Here is a 19,640-nt window from a genome sequence, read left to right as displayed (position 1 = left end):
AATTTTGAGTCTCCTACAAATCGATTCACGGTATGAAATTGCCATGGAGCATTGCAAATTTAATCATTCGAATGGCTTGCTCGGAAAAATTTGCAAAACGTCTCAAGTTGAAACGGTTGATATATTTCAAATTTTGCCTAAAAAATCTTCAATTTTTTGAACAGCTTACCAACGATTCACCATCCGAATTAACTTCAAACTATTTAATGTTTCGTTGATTGAATAGCTTGCTAAGAGCAGCTAACTTTTTGCGAGCTGATTGATAAATGGAAACAGTCTCGCTAGTAATATTTATCTAAAATGAATTGAAATTCTTTTGATAAAAACTTTAGAAAATAATCTGTTATAATTGATTAAGAATGGATTGCTTCGAAAAATGTGAAGAAAAAAATCCGTTACTAATCGAATATTATTAATGGTGTTCGAAATTTAGAGAGACAGACTATACAAATCTAGTATAATTGATTTTATCTGTAACACTTCAGTGCTAAATGGGATTGATGAGTCGGACCAGTAATTGCAGTCTCCTATATCAACAACCTCAAGTATATTTAACATCGGGAGAAAATGCTAGCCGTATTCCTTTCAAATAAGATGTAAAATTATGTTTTTTTCAGCAATTTCGAATTTTATAAATTTCGGTAATAACAAAGAGAACATTTTTCTCTTATGGTAATTTTGCAAGCGAAGACCAGCAACAAATATTAACAGTAACTTCAGAGCGTAACTTCGTCACTTTTGCATGCATGTGTTAAAGTTGAAGAACTTGAAAATGCAGAAAACAGGCAGTCTCTGAGTTCAAAAATACTTAACGATTTGCTTTTGCATGAACTACCAAATTTTTGCCAGAACTACCAAAGTTTTCATTCACTACAAAAATATTTTCAAAATTAGAGAATTCTTGCTCTTAAGATTAGGATTAAGGCCATTTATCCAACGGTGGAAAGGACCAACACAAGAGCTGTATAGCTCATCACGGCGAACCGCTGTTGTGCCCCTGTTTAAGAGCTATCTGCATTTTTTTGGTTATTTTTCTGGGCTGGGTAATGTTGCTTCCCTCAAGCAACGAGCACGGATCATGGTGGTCCTCGAACATCCGACCTTTCGATTGAGAGGCGGAGACGTAACCACTTCACCACCGCTCCCCGCTCTTTAGGTACGTTGCCGTGTGTTGGGCCACCCGTGCCAAACAGATCATGACTAAGACAGTGCGAGTGGTCTCTTGCTCTCTCGTCACCCTCCTGATCCTCGCGATCTTCGTGGCCGCACCTGCGCGAACACTGCACAAGTACTATAGCCAGAATGGGTATCTGGATTGTGATTCGATGATGTACAAAGATCCTAAAGTGCGGTCACTCGTAGACGGAATTGTGTTCTATCTTGCACCCGCTGTACTCTGTCTAGTTCTCTATGGACGAACAGGTGAGCTAAGGGCTTTTTTTCCATAATAGCCGACTTCCAGTAAATTATAAGCCTCCCAAAAATTTCAAATTCCAATCAATCGAGTACCAAAAAAAACATCGTTGAATCCTAAATTTTAAATTATTATCATTAACCGGTAACAAAAATGGGTTTTAGCAGTTGAAGGGTGGCTATTCGAATAATGGAAGAACCGAAAAAAATTACAACGAATCAGTCTAAAACCATACCGAGCGCCGCAGGCAAAATTTTGAAAAAAAAACCGGGCCAAAAAGGCGTTTCTGGGCATTTTTTGGAGTTTTTTAACCAAAAAATCGTGTTTTTTCGGCGCGTACTCTTCCCTTAAATTTAGTATATATTGGCGACAATTTTAGGGTCCGTCAGCCAAAAACGGATAGTCGGCAGGGGGTCGAATCCCAGAGGGGGGGGGGCGTCCAGCCCCATAAATCCGCCCCTGTTCGGTCCGATTGCATTATCGGATTGATTTATAATCTGCTTATTTTATTTTTTAGGTCTGTATTTGTTTATTTTTGTCAAAATTTTCTCGACGTTATCGAATTTTGCGATTGGCTTATTTTAATTTTCTAATATTCAGCCATTCTATTATTCGGTTAATGAACGAACGCTCTAAGCCAATTAGAATTCAGAATCGGAAAAACTGATTGAAAGAATCTAGAAAATCGGTCAATTTTTGCCTGTTCAAAAGACACTAACTGGTTAAAATTTTTCGACCATTCGTTGCTTCTGCCCTGAGATAGCTCATCTTCGGTCTCCGTACAATCTATTTCACCCATTTTTAGGTTACGTGTTAATGCAATCGAAGGGTAGCAAGCAGATTCGCAATCGGAACCTAACTGTCGCTTTCATCCTGTCGAATGTATTCTGGATAGTGTGCTATATACCCCAACATGTGCTGACTCTCTACGGAAACCACATCATCGACTCCAACAGAGATCTGCTGAAACAGTCCAAGGCATACTACATCGGCAGTGATCTCAGGTCCTAATTTTATGACCAATTAACCACCAATATAATACAAGCTCTTATGAGGGAAATGAGCAACATACGAGTTGTTCATCTCTTTAGGGTTAACCGCTGTTGTGCGCCCGTATGAATAATGACCCCAAAGGGATAGGGGACGGGTCAGAGGGGAGGATGGTGAACCCCAAAGGGAAGACAGTCAGGGGTACCACGTATTTTCAGAATCGGATGTTCGAAAGTGTTGTCGACTTTTTTATGCCGATTTGGCATCAAAAGAATTTAGTGGTATAGCGACAAGTTTTAGAGTGGTCACCAGAAGCGAGGGTCGTGAAAGGGGGTTCTATAAATGGTAAATTGAGTTCTGAATTGAGAATTTCTCTTCTTTAATTGGCATCTGATGCATTAAAACATTTATCATTGGTATTCACACATTTCGCCCCCTTTGAAATTATTGGCACATTTCCTCCTACGCACATTTCGCCCCCACACAGAAGAAAGCAGCGATTAATTAATTGTGTAATAAATTAGGGGCAAAACATGAGGACGAAATGTGTGAAATTATGAGGGGCGAAATATTTGTGGGGCGAAACGTGCCACTTTTAATACCATCTCATCCCCTAGTTCTTAGATATCTTTTTTCGATTGAGGTCTCATTGCCATTTACTCCAGAGAAAAATTCTTAGGAAAAATAAAACTGTGTCTACTTTATTAGCCGATAAATCTTTTCTTTTACCACAGATAGGTCAGCAGAAACTTATTATCTATCATCTTCCGACTCTGAATATTCTGAAGTTGTCCATAAGTAGCAGTTGGTTTTTCAAAAAATCGATATGTATTATTGTTTTTTTTTTTCTGAAATCATCAAGAGAAGGTTTTTGAATTTAATTTCTACTGTTTTCTCTCAGACATATCAGCTACCTGGCCCATTCTTACGTCAGTCCTCTCTTGATTCTCTTCATATCCAGACGGTTCCAGGAACCCTTTCGGAGATGGTGGAGTCGCAAAGTTCTCCCGACACTACTCGGCAGGAAATCCCGAGGGGATGTTGTCAAGACTCAATCGCAGACTAACCCCGCGTCGTACACGGATACCAATCAGACAACCAAGTCCTCCGAGGAACACCGACGTCCTCTTCAAAAATCGTCTATGAATGATAATTAGATGCCTCGAGTTTCTTGAACCTGATAACTTTTCTAACTCTCTCATTCCTGAAAACCCCAAAAATACTTACTTGTCATCTAACAAATTTACATCTAACATCATTAACAGTTTAGTTGCCCAAAAATAAATTCAATATGAGTTTTTCCAGCGTTGAGATATGTCACCAAATTTAACCAACAATTTGCGATCAACAAACTTGCATTATGACAATTGTAGCGTCTAAAAAAATACACACCGCTGTCGACAGAAAGGTATCGTCACCTGTGACAACTTTTCTTCTAAAATTTCAAACATCTGAGTAAATACATGAGCAAGTTTTTCAGCTTTGCCAAAACCATTAATTTCTTAAAATTAAGTTTTTCAAAATTCTAAAGACTAATTATTGATTTCCAATTGAGATGAAAACTTCAGTCATTAGCTTTTTCCAAAATTCAGACATCACTTAGTAAAAAGACGAAGCACAAAGAAAGCAAGACAAGGTAGCCAGTGGAAAATTGACATGGAAGCCACTGAGTTGAATAAAATGGAAAAAAGGTCAAAAGGAACTGGATATACCAAAAATTTCATTTGTTTTGTCTTAATTTGCCTCGAAGGAAGTAACCATTGCAGAACAGTTGCCAAGAACGACAATAGCCGGTGATTAATGAGTATCAACACAAAGTTTGCAAAGCGGTAATTCAGACGAAACAGACACCCGTTGCGCTCATTGAAAATTGTTTTAATTATGTTTCGATGTTACCCCCTTCCCCTTGAAACATACGCATAAAAAAACTTCGTCCATCGGACAACGTTTCTAATCAAATATAGTTACTTAATAACCATAATGAAAACAGATTTCAAAAAGAACAGGTATTTAATATTCAAACATGCTCAAAGTATGGCTGTTGCTCAACAAATCACAGAACTGACAAAAAAGATTCAGTGATTCTGGTACACACGTTTTAAACCGGAAAAACCTATGTTCCAATTTAACAACGTTAACAAAATGTTTGTGGTAATTCGTACATCTGTTTACTAAAATAAAAATTTGATTTAGTCTTTCGAATTCTGTTTTGTTGATTAAATCTTATTTGAGGGCATAGCTAAGATCTTCAGCTTTCCAATGAAAAGAAGCTTGGAGTTTGATACAATCAAACACCCTGTGCTGTTTACATAGGCGAATCCGACACCTACCCCCCCCCCCCCCCACTAAATGGGCGGATCCCGACCCCCTGCCGACCCAAAGGTTCCCCCTTAGTATTATTTTGAGATATCAATTTTTGGAGACGTACCCTAAAATTTTTCTAAGGCGCCTTTGGCGCCAATATATATCAATTTTGAGGGGGGAGCGCGCGCCGAAAAAACGCAATTTTTTTTTCAAAATTTTCCATAAAAGCCTAAAAACGTCTTTTTTAGATTGTTTTTTTTTCAAAATTTTGCCGACCAAAACAGGGTCTTTTTGCTGCTTTGGCAGAGCTCGGAAAATCAACTTGGTCGACCGAAAAAAGTCAAAATTTCCGAATTTCCGCCCCCACCCCCTCGAGAAAATCCTAGATCCGCCCCTGGCTGTTTATGCTAAATCTCGGCATAAAGATATCTCGGACAAGCTGCGATTCAATCGCCAAATAACCCCTTGCCAGCAATTTATTTTGAAAACTTCAGAGTTGTTATGATGCAGCCCTTTTCTAGCGTTTATATTTCAATTGAGCTGATTTGGCGAACTTAAACAGGTGATTGAATCATTTATGAAAAAAAAGAAACGAAGATTTTTTCAATCTGTTGCAATCAAATATAATCATAAATTTACAACAATTGAGACAAAACTCCATTCATTGCTTTTAATGAACCGAGAAAATCAAAAACCAGATTGAACTCAAAAAACAACATCCAAATAGTCTGTACAAAAAAACTTAACAAACAATTCTGACAGCTAAGGAAAATTCAACTAATTAGTCACCATTTAGAACACTCCTACCTATTAACACTTACTAGCAAGCAGATTTTTGAAATACAATAAACACAACGTACTTAAATGTTTTCTCGAACGTAGCAGCGGATATCGAACTCTCTCGAGAGGTGAATTTCTAACTATGTATAGCAAGAATCCGTTTGCGAAAACTGAAAAGTCAATAATCAGCCTAGGTTTTGTTATTTTACGACGGAAACGTTCGTTTTTTTTTTCAGCTCGCCCAGAAGAAGCTTCAACTAAAACTGGCTGGCGTTCTCTAGCCTTGAAATTGAATCGCAATGATCTTGACTTCAAAACAAAATTACGCTGAAACTTGAAATTGAAGTTGAATCGAAATGATCTTGTTTGAAGCCTTGACTTGAAAATCTTCTAGAACATACCAAACTGAAAATATTTCAATTTCTATAACATTTTTACCTGATGGCAATAAAGCTGAAAGCAATTTCCTAACGTTGCGTTTGATAGCCGCATCTTTATCATTTCGGCTTAAGACTACGAGGAGCATGTCAATCGTTTTAATATTTAACAATTCAAGACATCCAAGTATGAGCATCTTTCTATTTTGAACTTACAGAAAAAAACCTACACGTACTAAATTCTTATAAAGTCATTTTTATCTCATTTTGATTCAACAGCCTGGCCACTAAAGATAAGTCTCTATAGCAGAACATCAAACTTAATTTTATCAATGCTAAAAAAATTAACTTATAGAAGACTTAAATCAAGGCTAAATTAGCTATGATGATACCTCACTCGTACTTTCCAATGACTCTTGGAAAGTATTTTTTGCCAAGTAATTTTGCGCTATATTCAGTTAGGCGTATCAGCTTAAATATACCTATATCCAATAATTCTCTGGAGAAAAAAATTGTCCAGAAAAAGGAACTAGCAACAAAATATCATGACAAGAATGAGCTGCAGTGAAGTCGCTTGACAAAATTAAACCGTGTCTGTGAGAACAATTTATTTGCCGATACAAAAATTAGAAAACACACTGTCTAATATACGATCAGTAAGAACAGGTTGGCCTATCAGAGAGCTAAGTTTATCGACTGCATATCTTACTCGTTCACTCAGCATCACCAGGTCCTGTTCCGCAACCAAGTCCTCCGAAGAACAACCATTATCATTGGTATCCATATTTATGGTAAGAACTGAGATGCACTCTTTAAGAACTTGGCTTTGGTAAGATAAACACTGAAGAGAGAAAAGATCATCTTGTTCTGAAAATGATTCATCTAATATCTTGACTAAAAGAGATTCCAATTGCTTGATCCCCTGTTTAGTCAGACAGGAAACAAGAAGCGATGATTCTTGGCAATTAGTTGAAACTTCTTCTAATTTTGTTGTCTTTTTGTTCGTCTTAAAGTTTTGAGCCCAGTTAGAAAAAGAGAAAGACAGATCTTCATCATTTGCTACAAGATCGTCAGTCAAAATTTGAGATGAAGTATGTTCGGCAGAATCCGCAATTTGATATGAAACACGTTCGGCATTCGCAATCTTTCCACTTGGTTTGAGCAATGTATTAGTATTACCAGAAACATCCGTAAACTCCGTTTCTTCAAACTGTGCAACTAATCTATCTGAATAATTAGAGTTAGTACTGTTCAGAAGGTCTGCTTTATTGATGACTGTGATTATAGGAATTGGAATACCAGATGAGCTTCTGATTGTCTGTTGCTGATATGTTAAGGCCCTTCTTATTTGTTCATTTTCTTCACCTGTCGAAGTCTCGACTGATTGCACGTGTAGCAGAATGTCTGCTTGTTGTATCTTATCCAGTGCCATTTCAATCCCTTCTTTCTCAATCTACAAAATACCAACTGCTACCACCACACAGTCTACCACAAATACCAACTGCTACCACAAATTTTTTTGTTTCTATCCTTTAGTTTATTTTCAATGCAAATTTAGATTCCACAAAAAAAATTAGAATTTGCGTGAATTTTTATCATATCAAACTCTTTCACGCACGGTTCGAGATCTTAATTTAAAAGTTTTTCCAGTCTCTAGAAAATGGTTCGACAGTTTTCACTTTTAGAAGCGAAGAAATGGAATTCACGCTCAGACTTTTGAATCGTGGATATTTAAAGACGCTTTATCCTGGAGGGAAGGGAGCAACATACGAGCTGTTTAACTATTTACAAAAAACCGCTCTTGTCCCTGAACAAAAACAACATGTAAATTGTTTTTTTTTCTGGGCTAGGTAATTTTGCCTGACCCTCTAGCAACGAGCATGGATCATGAACTTCGAACCTCCTACCTGTCGATTGATAAACAGAGACCCAGTCACTTCATTTGAAATACCATTTCTCACCCATTTAAATTCAATCTACTCTAAATAAGTCTAAAAATACAGAACAAAACACAGAACAAAACACATAAAACATATCAAAAAAAATCGAAGATCATAGCTGAAAATTATTAGTGAATTATGTGTCCGACCACCAACTTAATTGAAAGGACTATGGATTCAAGTAAGACGCAGCATCCAAGAAATATAGTAGAAAATTTAGAGAGATATCAAAAAAAAACTTTAATCCGTTATACATGCTGCAATGAATAATTCCACACAAAATGCTGAAATTATTTTATAATATTACTATCCAGCTCATCGGACAGCTAAGCTTGATGTCTCATACTCTGCCTATGTCTCCGATTCAACCAGAATAAAATGAAACGCGAAGACCCGGTTGCCGTTCAAGTAGCACAAAAAAACGACCACAATAATAAAAACTGAAAAAAAAAGTTTCGATACAGCCGGACTTTTAAAATGCTGAAAGAATAAAATCAGAAACAGTGGCAATTGTTTGCAGTAAAAAAAAACATTCTTAAATGTGGCAGCTAAGCCAAAAAAACATAAGCAGACATATAATAGGCCGAAATTTTTTTGAACCGGAACATTTATCGTTTGAAAAAAGTCCTCGTCAGATTCAAATCCAGGACCATTGCCATTCCAGGCGTATTCGTTACCTCCAGGCTAAGTGTGAGGAGACACTAAAAAATTTGAAATCATTATAAACCAAGGTACCACCTGGAGTCCAGATGAAACCTGTGACAAAGTTATTTACGGAAAAAAAGTCTAGTACCCGATTACAATAACCTTGCTTATCGCAAGAGTAAAGAAATCAGAAGTCAAACCACGAAAATACTTTCCTGTACAAAAAATCATCGTGACCTATATAAGAGTCTGAAGTACGTTAATCGACTCTTAAAAATACTGCCATGGTCTCGGATTCGAACGTTTGATCCTTCGCGACATAACCCCGCTCTTTACCACCACACTACTTGACCCACATTTTCATGAAAATTAGCTTCATTAAGAGGGCAAGCTATCAGATGATTCAAGTGATTCTGTTAAACTAGTTGTTAACTTGAAAAAAGTGTATAATCCAGTTTGATAACGCTTGCTAATCACAAGCGTAATTATTACTTTTTATTTGAGATACCTGATTTTGCGTAAAAACATACCCAATAACAAAGTCTTCCCCGCTTTCAGAAGTTTGATAATCATCCCTGTAATGAAAAACAAGTTAATTTGCCAGTTTTTAAAAAAAAACTTCCATGGCACTATGGCTAAAGGCGGGATTATAAAAGCTTAGCTTTGACGAAATGTTCTCAGACTCGTTTATTTATCAACAATGGAAACCTTCTTCTAACACAGTGGCGAAGTGGAGCTTCACGAAATTTGCAACCCATCGCAAGAACAGCGTTGCATGCTGGGAAATAGAAATCACTAAGACAAAAAATATTCGAAAAATTATTATCTAGAAAATTTTCATACGTTTGTCTCTAAGAAGCTATTAAACTTAAGAAGCTCGAAGTTTTTACAAGACACCTTGCCTGAAAAGTAAGAGAACATATTTTTTTTTGCCTTTCAAACGACACAGTATAAGGTAACTTAGTTGATATAACATAATAACATGGCAAGACAACACAGCGAAATTAGCATCGTAAGAAAACTTACCAAGCGGTAAAAAAAACATACCTGAGCAAAAACCCTTTGAGCCGAAAAAATCAAAAAACGTACAAACTAAAGAAAAACTTTTAAGCCCCCTTCCCTCAAAATACAGATAAACGCACATAAAACCTTTTTCAGGTCATCAAATGACGTAAAATGAGATCACTGAGCCAATATAATATAGGCCGAAACTTAGAAATCCGAAAAAAAAGAAACTGAAAAAAACTGAAATTTTAACAAATCGAGTTGGTAAAGTTACAACCAACTTTTTCCAATACGAAAGACATCTAAAAGGCTATCATGTTCAAAATATGTGTGTTGCTCAATTTCCAACAGAGGCGACCAAGAGATAAGTCCTGTGAACAAAGTTATTATCGACGAAAAAGTCTTGTACTCGGTTGCAACACACTTGCTATCACAGGTTTTAACATACCTTCAATTTAGGGATAAGGAAGTAAAACTTAATTTTAGGGAGCATGAAGAGTGTGGTGGGATGGACAAGAGTCTAATAATCTAACGTGGTGATTGGGGGAGTGGGTGAGTCCTGCAGTGTCACTCAGCACCACTGGCCACCCCCCAATGTCCACTATGGTCTCGATGACGTCACGAGTAGTGCCCCTCTCATCACTAACAATCGACACTCTCCGTCTGAAAAGACAAAAACATTTTGAATTTTGGACAATGATATTCGTGGTAAAATACTGTGCCAGCTGAGCAACAATCTGATACAAGAATTCATCATGAAGATGCATAAGCTTTAGACAAAATTTGTGATATTGTACAAATCGTCTATTTGAGTATTGTTTCGATGTAATTTAATGACGCAAAAGTTTAGCTCACTGACGCAGTCTAACCGGTTTCGGCTTATTGGTTCATCGGTTAACTAGTAAAGCACCATAATTTACATATGGCTTCGCAATTGAAGTTTTTTCTGATCAAATACCTTCACACAGAATCGAAGCAGCGCTTCGCAAACACTCGCGAGAACACGACCAAAAAGCAGCTGTATCAAGTTAAAAAAGAAAAAGTAGAAATAAGCCTCGAATTAGCAAAAAAATTGGCTAAGTGTAGGATTCGAACCTGCGATCCATTGCAATCAAGGGATTTTTTGTCTCGCGGAATATCCCCTCAGCCACTCAAGCTTCACAATCGACAAAAACTAGTCACGAATAAAGCAGCTACATATGCTATCAAATTGCCAATGCGATTCAGCACCAAATACAAATAGACTCAATTTTGCAAATAATAATTTGAAATAATACAAACTGAAGGCATCCACACTAACTTTACATGTAACAAATCGCAAAGCATAAAGCCACATTATTTCTAAATTAAGCATTTGAAAAAAATTGCGAGATACACTGAGTTAGAAAATTTCTGATATCGAGTTTTTGTTATTGTGATGTTCTTTGAAACAAATCGCTTTGTTCGTTTCAATTAATGAATTAAAAGGCCCCGCGCCTTTTTTTGTTCCCAAGGTTTTTTCATTCCACATGCATTCAACTTTATTTGTACATGCTCCAGTTTTTGGATCTTTGAAGTTTTGAACATGATTTAGTGTCAGATGACTGAACTCCTTTTCCGATACTTGATCAATTTTAGAAAAAAATTTCCATTCAGAGATTATCTGAGTTCCTTTTTGAATTGATGATTCTGTAATTGGTATCAAGTTTTCTTTCTTTCGGTTATACACGGCATATAGAAAAGATTCAGCCGTTTCCGTACAAATTCCGCCAAAAACCCATAGCTCTTTTACAGCATGGCCTCGATTGTATTTTCTTTTTTAAAAAAACTCTCGCCTATCACTACAGTTTTGTCAATTACCCCAATTTTGATAAGACTGGCCAACAATGCTGAGGCACATACATCTCTTAAGTAGTTGTTCCAATCAACAATCGTTTCTGTAGAAGATAATCTCTAACTCTTTTTGGCAAAATGCAATAGTTGTGTACTCATTTGCCCAACAGCAAATAAATAAAGTGAATTTGCTGTATGATAGATGTGCCCCATGAAACCAGGTGCCGCTAGTCAGTTGGGACTGATGCCTGCAATTTTTGTATTACAACGCCATCGATCTCCCTTGTCCCTTGTCAGTTAAAGGTGATTTCATTACAGATCCACATTTAATACAGCATCTATCTGCATGTAACAATCATTTCTCAGTTAGATAATGCTAGCGTCAGTTTTATCTTGTACAATATTGTTCAACTTTATCAAACTAATTTTGAAATTTATTCAAAATTTTTTCACGCAGAAAGTTGGAGGTCACTTCCGGTTTCTTAGACTACATTCGTTTGAAAATAAGATTCAAGGTTGATGCTAATTAGAATAAATAAAAGTCAATTTCGAATTTTTGCTTCGCAAAATTTCACATACAAAATTTCGAACTATAAAGAAAAAACTAGATGCCCATAAAGCTCTTTGAATTTCTAGAACAAATTATGATCGACACTGATTAAATCAACCTAATTTGAGAAAACTGAATCAATAGGCAAACTTTTTATTCCGCTTGGAAATCCAAAAATTGAATTCCACTTTCGAAACAAGAAGTCAATCACGTTTTTCGTAACCTTTACAGTTTGTTGTTCGATAGTGGATTTTGCCTTCCTTTTAACTAAAGAATTGAACAGATTTTAAAAAATAACTATAGGTCAAACCGCGAAAAAGTAATTTTAAGCCTGAACAAAATTCTCGACTTTTCCTGAAGAAAAAATTCAAAAAAATCATCAGCACCTTTATAAGAGTCTAAACAATGTGCATCGACTCTTAATAGCGTAAGGAATGAAATACGGATAGTTTTGTTCAATTTAATGAGCGTAACAGCAACTTTAACCTGCTAAGTAAGTTCATCAGGGAGCTCTTGCCGACGTTAGGAGCTCCTACTAAAACCACTCGGATACCATCGTGGACTCTGCTGCGTCTTTCGGCCGAATGCAACACTGACTTCATCTCTTCAACTACTCTGTCAATTGAATCGGCTAATTGAACACACACAGCGTTGCTGTCAATGTGCTCTTCTTCGCCGAAATCAAGACAAGCCTAAACCGAAACAAAAACAAACAACAATTTTCTACCCAATAAAGGAGCAGCCATAGCGCCTCAGAATTATTGATAGGCTCATCAGAATCCTTATTTAACGCAGGGGAAGATAAAAAACGACGAAAGAAGGTTGTTAAATACTTTGTTACCACGCAAAATTAGGTACCACAAATAATATAACGATGATGGGTCGAGTGATTTATTATGTTATTTATTATGTTAATTATTATCCAGTAATCCTCCAGTAAAAACTAGTTTTTGAAGCTAAATCGACCTCTAAGTGAGGCTCACACGCTTCGCCCGCTGCTGGGCTTCTCCAAACAAAGTACAAAAAGTTTATAGATTAGGTCCGCGTCATACCTCGATTGACGCCTGGCATTCCACTAAGGCATGTCTCCATTTTCCAAACACACTTTCCTCTCCCGCTTTACGGGTCCCGTCAGATTTCTGCTTCGGTAGTTCTGCCAAATACGAAGACAGAGCAAACAGTTTCTGCTTAGATGTGTTTGCATTCACTAACTGATTCACGGCATTCGCTTGACTGATGGATACTTTTCCGTTAAGAAGAGCCCGTTTTGTAAACTCGCCCGCTTGAGCTAATCTGAAAGTGGGCAGCTTATTGAGGCATTCAAGAATTTCATCGACCACTGCGAGACCTATAATAATAAATTTGAAGAAGAAGAATTTATTTACCTGATGTCGAGTTTAAAATCAACCAAGAAATCTAAAAATGCGCGAAACTAAATGAGCTATCGTGCATACACTACTGACATCAGTTAAGTTAAGACGATTTATCCGCAAGAGAAAGGAGCAAAATAAGAGCTGTTTAGCACTTAACGGAGAGCCCCTATTGTGCATTGTGCCCCTGTTTAATATCTACCAGCAATTTTTCAAAAAAATTATCTGGGCAGGGTAATGTTGTCTCACCCTCAAGCAATAAGCACATGGACATGGCAATGAATTGAACACAGGATCTGAAGCTCAAAAACGTGCAAATTGCAAGGAAATTTTTACACACAAAATTAGGTATCTCAAAGAAAACTCGCAGGGAATTGAGTGTGATATCTTATTAGCTCCTTTTCAATCAAAACTCGGAGTCTAAAATATTCAAAAATCTTATATGCAGATTAACAAAAATTTAACACAAAAATGAACCCAAAAATGCGCGACTTAGATAAAGAAAAAATCGGAGAACAGAATAATAATTTATGATGGAAACAACTTTTCTTGAAAACAAAAAATAGCTGCAGATGTAAAATTTTCACGAGGGCAAAGAGCGAACTTTTTCTAGGTCGAAGGGATTTCAATTTCTGCGCTCTCTTCTAACGCAAAAAAAAGACCCATTGTAGTAAAAAGTTTTTGGACAAAATAAGCCTGAAATATGCTTTTTGGAATACTTCGAAATAAACATTGCATTATTTCGGCGCACTCTAAATTCAAATTCAGCGTATAATTGCACAGAAAGCGTCGGTTGTATAATTATGCCCGTTTGTATAATTTGAAAATATTTATCTTGAATGAAGCTTTCTGAAAGCTTATTCAGTTTTGAACAGTTGACCAGTGACCCTACTCGTAATAAAATGTGACCAGTTGCTTTGGGTCGAGAAAAAAGTGACCGGTTTCCATCCACGAGTCTTATTCGTGGGCCATCAAAGCACAGCAGAAAGGTTTCTCACCTCCGTGACAATGAATTTCTACCACGTTCTCTCCTGTCAGCGACTTTGGGCCGGCAAAGAACAACAACAGAACTTCATCAATCACAGTCTGGGGACAGTTGGGACGAAATAATTTCGTCAGATAGACCCTTGTTAGAATAGATGTCCTATATATACCCCAATATAGAACTGATTATAGATTTTTCCTTTTGATTAAAGAAAAGCCTGACGAAATCTCAAAAGCATATCAAATTTTCCTAAATGTAATTTCTGTTCAAAACATACTGAAACTGGTGAGCGATATCTCAGAAAACCTACACAAAACAGATAACCGGGGAAAGAGGTAAAATTATCCGAAAAAAAGTAATTAAATTGGCAAATAAAAATTGCATCAAGCATCAAGAAAATCATCTAACAAACCTAAGCTCCTAAATGCAGAAATAGCATTCAGATCATTAGCCGCGTTAAAATTTCTTTACTTAAGTAGGCTATTAAACTAATTGTATCTATGGACATCTATGCTTTTTCGGAGTCACTCCTCGCCCTCTTTTTTCTGGTTCCACCGATAGAGAGGTCATTTGAGTAATAATCAAAGGAGAAGATGGCCCACTTGCTCTGATAACCCCAATTGCACTTCTCATCCGGGGTGTTGCCAGAGCATAAATTGTATTTCCAGAGGAAGAACTGCTGCAACTCCTCTTCCAGATATTTCTCTCAAGTATACTTGCCTCGCGAGAGATCAAAAGAAAAGGTAGCCGTAGCCTGCGCATGTTTAACTTCATATGAAAATAATTAAGAATCTAAGCTCAGAATATTCCGTCTGCCCTTTACAGTTTGTGAATTAGTTCAGGGGCAAAGCATGCTGAAATTTTTCAAAAAAATTAATAAAGAATAAATAAAAATAAAAAAGAAGAATAAATAAATCCCCCACGCCACGCCCAAAACGCTAAATTTTTCGTCTAGAACCGTTATATTTGGATTAACTAGCTTCACTCCAAAATGTAATGACATTCCAGCCGGATGAATACGTATTATAGAGAAGCGACATTCAAACTATATACTTATTAAAAGAAAAGCGATCATTTCGCATACATTATTATAATAATTTTTGCACAAACTGGCAACTTTCGAAATCTGATATTTTTGCGAAAAATAATCTTGTGTAAAACTTATTTTAAGTTCGGAACTTGGATCTCAATATCTTTCCGATAGCATAAACTATAAACACATTGAGAAAAATTGCTAACTTGAAAGTCGAAACTAGTCGGAAAAACCACCCCGAGTACAGATTTTTCGTAAACTTCTTCGAAGTCGGAACATTACTCAAATTATTACAGAAAAATAGAACATGCTAAAAAATTTTTTTTTAAGCTACAATGTTCAATACAGCGGCGAAACTGCACTTCGAACATGCAAATCTGTACTTCGCCTACACAAGATTCGAACTCTGACCCAGTCCTTCACCCTACCCACATAGCCATGGAATGGCCTCTTTCTTTCAACTTCTTACATGTGTTGAAATATTATTTAAGAACACTTTATTTCCTAGAACCGAAGCATAATTACAATGCTTTATAATAAAAGAAACAATGATAGCCGGTTACTGTGAAAGTAGCACAAAATGTTCCGACCATAGTCTTAAAAATAGCACAACTTTTTTTCTTTCAATTTAGTGTCGATTTTTCTGCGTGGTGTGATCAACGGATCTTAGAGAAATTTGGAAAACAAGATATGAACGACTGAAAGGGCTTTAATATGATATTTCAATCGACCAATTCCGATTATTATTTGTGTTACACCCGATTTTGCGTGGAAAACAAAAAAAACATCAGCACACCCGAATACAAAGTTCCTCCGCATTGTTCAAATAATCGGAACAGCAAGAAGAACGTTTTTCCAAATTCAATTCGATTTTGATTGCGCTATTCATGCTTTCTGCCCACATGAGATAGCATGAAATAACTAAGATTCAGTTATCTGAATTGGCAAACTCCAATGTCCGGAATTGGTTAAACTTTTAGATGATTTTTAACTTTGAGTCCAGGACATCGAAAAACTTGCTCTGACTTCATTAATTATTATATCGACCACTAAAAATCTTCTTTATTCCCAAACTTTTCGCTTCTTTCGAAAAACTTATGTTAGGTGCGACAATACATTAAACACAGAGGCGAAATTTCGCATCGCAAACACTAGGGAGAACACGATAAAAAGCAGCTTTATAAAGTGCTTCAAGAAAAAGTAGAAATAAGCTTCTAATAAGTAAAACCTCGGCAACGTTTCGGCTTTGATCTGCGAACTAACCACTCACCCACGGTTGCCTAATAAATCACAAATAATAGACACAAATAAAGCAGGGAACAGATGCTATGAAACTTCCCAATACACTTAGCTGCTCGACAGTGTAATCATAAGTTTCAACCACTATTTCTAATCTACTTGTTACGCATTCCACTAGTCTTAATAATTGTCACGCGGACCTAATGTCGATCGACCTTAAAAAAACAACGCGTCAAAATTTTATTTGCCAAACATCGAAGAAATTACAGTATTTGACTGTTTTGCTCAAGGAACGGCTGGCCATTTTTTCGTCTTTCAATTTTTGTTTCTCAACCCGAACTTCTTTTATTATTGTCCGACGCACAAATTTAGCATAAACTTCAAAAAAAAACATAGCCAACAGACAGTTGGAACAGAGTCATGAACGAAAGAAAATATTAAAAAACTGACTTATTTTATAAAAAAAATTCGAGCTCCAAAGAAAAAATTGGAGATATGGGAACTTCAAACCGTGTGAAAATTTTTATATCTAAGTTCTTTGAACATTTTATAAAACAAAAAAAGACATAACAAACGTAACATCTCGGAAACTAAGAGCATTTGAGCAGCCAAAATTAGACGAAAAATTTGCAAAGTGAAATTTCTAAGAATACACTCATATCAACAAACTACAAGGTTGGGAGTTTCAAACTGTTTCAATTCTTTAAAATCTAAGTTTTCTGAAAAATTAAAAAGAAATCAGAAAATGTCTCAAGATACGTCATATAAAGAGACGTCATATCTCAAAAACTACAAGGATTTGAGCATCCTTATTTAGAGGCAAAATTCGCAACTCCCTGGGAGCGCCCTGACAGATCCTCGCTGTAGAAAAATTGCATTTGGACGCAAAATTTGCAAGGTGGAACTCCTGAGAGTACCCTCACAGTACACCACTGAAGATGGGAATTTTAAATAAATCTTTTGATTTTTTTAAAAAATCTTATGTTTCCTGAAAAACAAAAAAGATATCATGAAACACGTCATATCTCGAAAACTATAAAGATTTGAGCAATCATTTGGAGGCAAGATTCGCAATCCTTGAGAGTACTCTAACAGCACCCAACTACAGGGTTGGGAATTTCAAATTTAATGAATTACTTTTTCTGTTGGAGTTCTCTGAAAATTTTTGAAAAACCACAAAAATTGTCTGATCTCGTAAACTTAAAAGACTTGGTCATTCATAATTCGAGGCGAAATTGGCAATCCCTGGGGAAACCCTGACAGCATGCCACTATTGGGTTGCTTATTTTCAACTCGGTAAAACAAACACTGAATCCAATTGGAAAATCGGAAAAAAAATTTAACCATGGCAATATACGATATAGCTTAAACATGAAAAAATTCTTTCGTTTAAATTCAAAAAAAATATATGTTAAGAAAGCTTAAACATGGCGAGATAGTGAAGCCCGAATTTAAATATACAATAGATAGAAAGACATTAGATAGATAGATAGATTTTTTATTAACAGCAAACTCAATGGCTGCCTTATGCATCAAATTTTTGGTGAAAAATGAATATATGTAAGTCAATGCTCTAAAAACGGACATCTTCCAACGAGAGAAAATTACTGACTATGGAAACTGAGTTGGCATTGATGACTTTGTTCATGACTCTTAATTATCAAACTAGTAACAGAAAAGATAACAAAAATCGAACTTTAAATATCGACTTTTATCGCCCAAAATAAACCAGCCAATAAATATCACCCTTTTGGTCAACCTGATCACGCAATATTTCAAACAGTAAGCTTGCTATAATTTTCAAATTTGGAGTGATTTTTAAGCATGATTAATTCTCCGCCAACGCCATGAATTAGTAGAAAACTGGTTAAATCGCTCACAAAAGTTATAAGATACTGGTCAAATTAACCTCCAACAACTGCAAAAATGATCGAAATCGAAGGTTCTCAATTTCGAGCTCAGCAAATCTTTATCTTTCAGATAGTAAAGAAAGTATAATCGCTTGAATTAAAATTAGCTTTAATTGTTATTTAGCGATGAAATACATGCATATACTATAGAAAACCTTAGAAAAAATGAACGCAAAATGTGGGGAAAATAGAAAACTGAACACCTTACATTTAGATAATGAAAAAGAAACTGGAAGATGCTAAAATTAAAATCCACAATTGAAAATAAAAAAACATCAGTAAATTCTCAGTGAATTGCTTTTTGTTTATTGTACAGCTTAATTTGCCCTCCTTTTATCAAATGAAGTTAAAGTGAAATTTAAACAATCAGAAGACAAACCGCCAAAAATATTATGAGCTCAAAAAAATTGCAAGTCCCTTTATGCCGAAAAAAAAAGAAATCACAAGAACTAATTATTTGTTTTCACTTCAATTAATGATCCTTAATCACAGGGGCGGATCTAGGTCTTTCTCAAATGGGGAGGCGGATTTTAGGTCGACGATACTGACTTCCCGAGCCCTCCCAGACACTATAAAGACCCCATTTTGACGGAAAAATTACGCCGCAGACAAAATTTTGGAAAAAATATCAAAAAAGCCGTTCTTGGGCACTTTATGGAAAATATTGACCAAAAAATTGCGTTTTTTCGTCGCGCACTCTTCAAAATAAGTAAATATTGACGCCAAAAGCGCCTTTAGAAAAATTTTAGTATTGGTCGACCTTAAATGGATGTCATAAAATAATATCAAAGGGCGGACTAATTGATTGATGATAGGGTCGAAATCCGGAGGGGGCAACCCCCCTCCACTCCCCTAAATGCGCCCCTACTAAATCACAAATAAATTATGATCTGCAAGCTGCAGATTCAAAATTTCAAATTTTGGCTTCGAGAGGACTGTACAGCTCAAGGCAGAGCTACGTTTAAAGAACACAAATCGGTCACAGAAAATTTGGCAAAAACAGAGACCTTTTAGTGCTTTAGAAGAGCTCGGAAAATCAATTTGGTCGACCTAAAAAAAAAAAAAAGGTCGTCAAAATTTTCGAAAATTTTTGAAAGTCCGCCCCCCCCCCTCGAGAAAATCCTAGATCCGCCCCTGAATCGGTGATATATTAGAACAGGTGGCAGAACCAAATTATATAGCTGGATGGCTCTTTGTTATACTCTGAACAGTATTTACAATTTATTGCAAAACCGACTGTGGCAAAAAAAGAAGCGTAGAAATTAGTTCTTGAAATGCATTTCATG

The 19,640-nt window shown here is 36.2% G+C and overlaps 2 protein-coding genes across 3 annotated transcripts in view; one reads left to right on the top strand and one right to left on the bottom strand.

The window, feature by feature from the left end:
- LOC134848281 (atypical chemokine receptor 3-like) overlaps positions 1-3,652 on the top strand; it is a 44,996-nt gene extending 41,344 nt beyond the window's left edge. The window contains exons 4-6 of the mRNA XM_063865675.1: positions 1,157-1,422; positions 2,220-2,418; positions 3,306-3,652. Of these exons, the coding sequence (XP_063721745.1) occupies positions 1,157-1,422; positions 2,220-2,418; positions 3,306-3,561 (721 nt within the window). The 3' untranslated portion in view covers positions 3,562-3,652. The remainder of the gene's footprint in view (positions 1-1,156; positions 1,423-2,219; positions 2,419-3,305) is intronic.
- Positions 3,653-6,466: 2,814 nt separating this feature from the next.
- On the bottom strand, positions 6,467-14,936 carry LOC134848226 (tRNA modification GTPase MnmE-like). 2 transcript variants are annotated; one of them, XM_063865609.1, is made up of 6 exons: positions 14,687-14,936; positions 14,186-14,313; positions 12,870-13,165; positions 12,304-12,509; positions 9,989-10,118; positions 6,467-7,318 (listed from the first exon to the last, which is right to left on the bottom strand). In XM_063865609.1, exons 1-6 carry the CDS (start codon positions 14,932-14,934, stop codon positions 6,473-6,475), a joined length of 1,854 nt encoding a protein of 617 aa, XP_063721679.1. In that variant the 5' UTR covers positions 14,935-14,936; the 3' UTR covers positions 6,467-6,472. The 2 variants fall into 2 exon arrangements, with proteins under 2 accessions (XP_063721679.1, XP_063721680.1); XM_063865610.1 differs by having other exon boundaries at positions 14,679-14,785.
- Between the last annotated feature and the right edge of the window lie 4,704 nt (positions 14,937-19,640).

The sequence above is a fragment of the Symsagittifera roscoffensis genome, chromosome 6 (assembly GCF_963678635.1).
Source record: "Symsagittifera roscoffensis chromosome 6, txSymRosc1.1, whole genome shotgun sequence".
Taxonomy (NCBI): Eukaryota; Metazoa; Xenacoelomorpha; order Acoela; family Convolutidae; genus Symsagittifera; species Symsagittifera roscoffensis.
The sequence above is the reverse complement of the archived record's forward strand: the minus strand, read 5'-3'. Positions and strand labels throughout refer to the sequence as shown.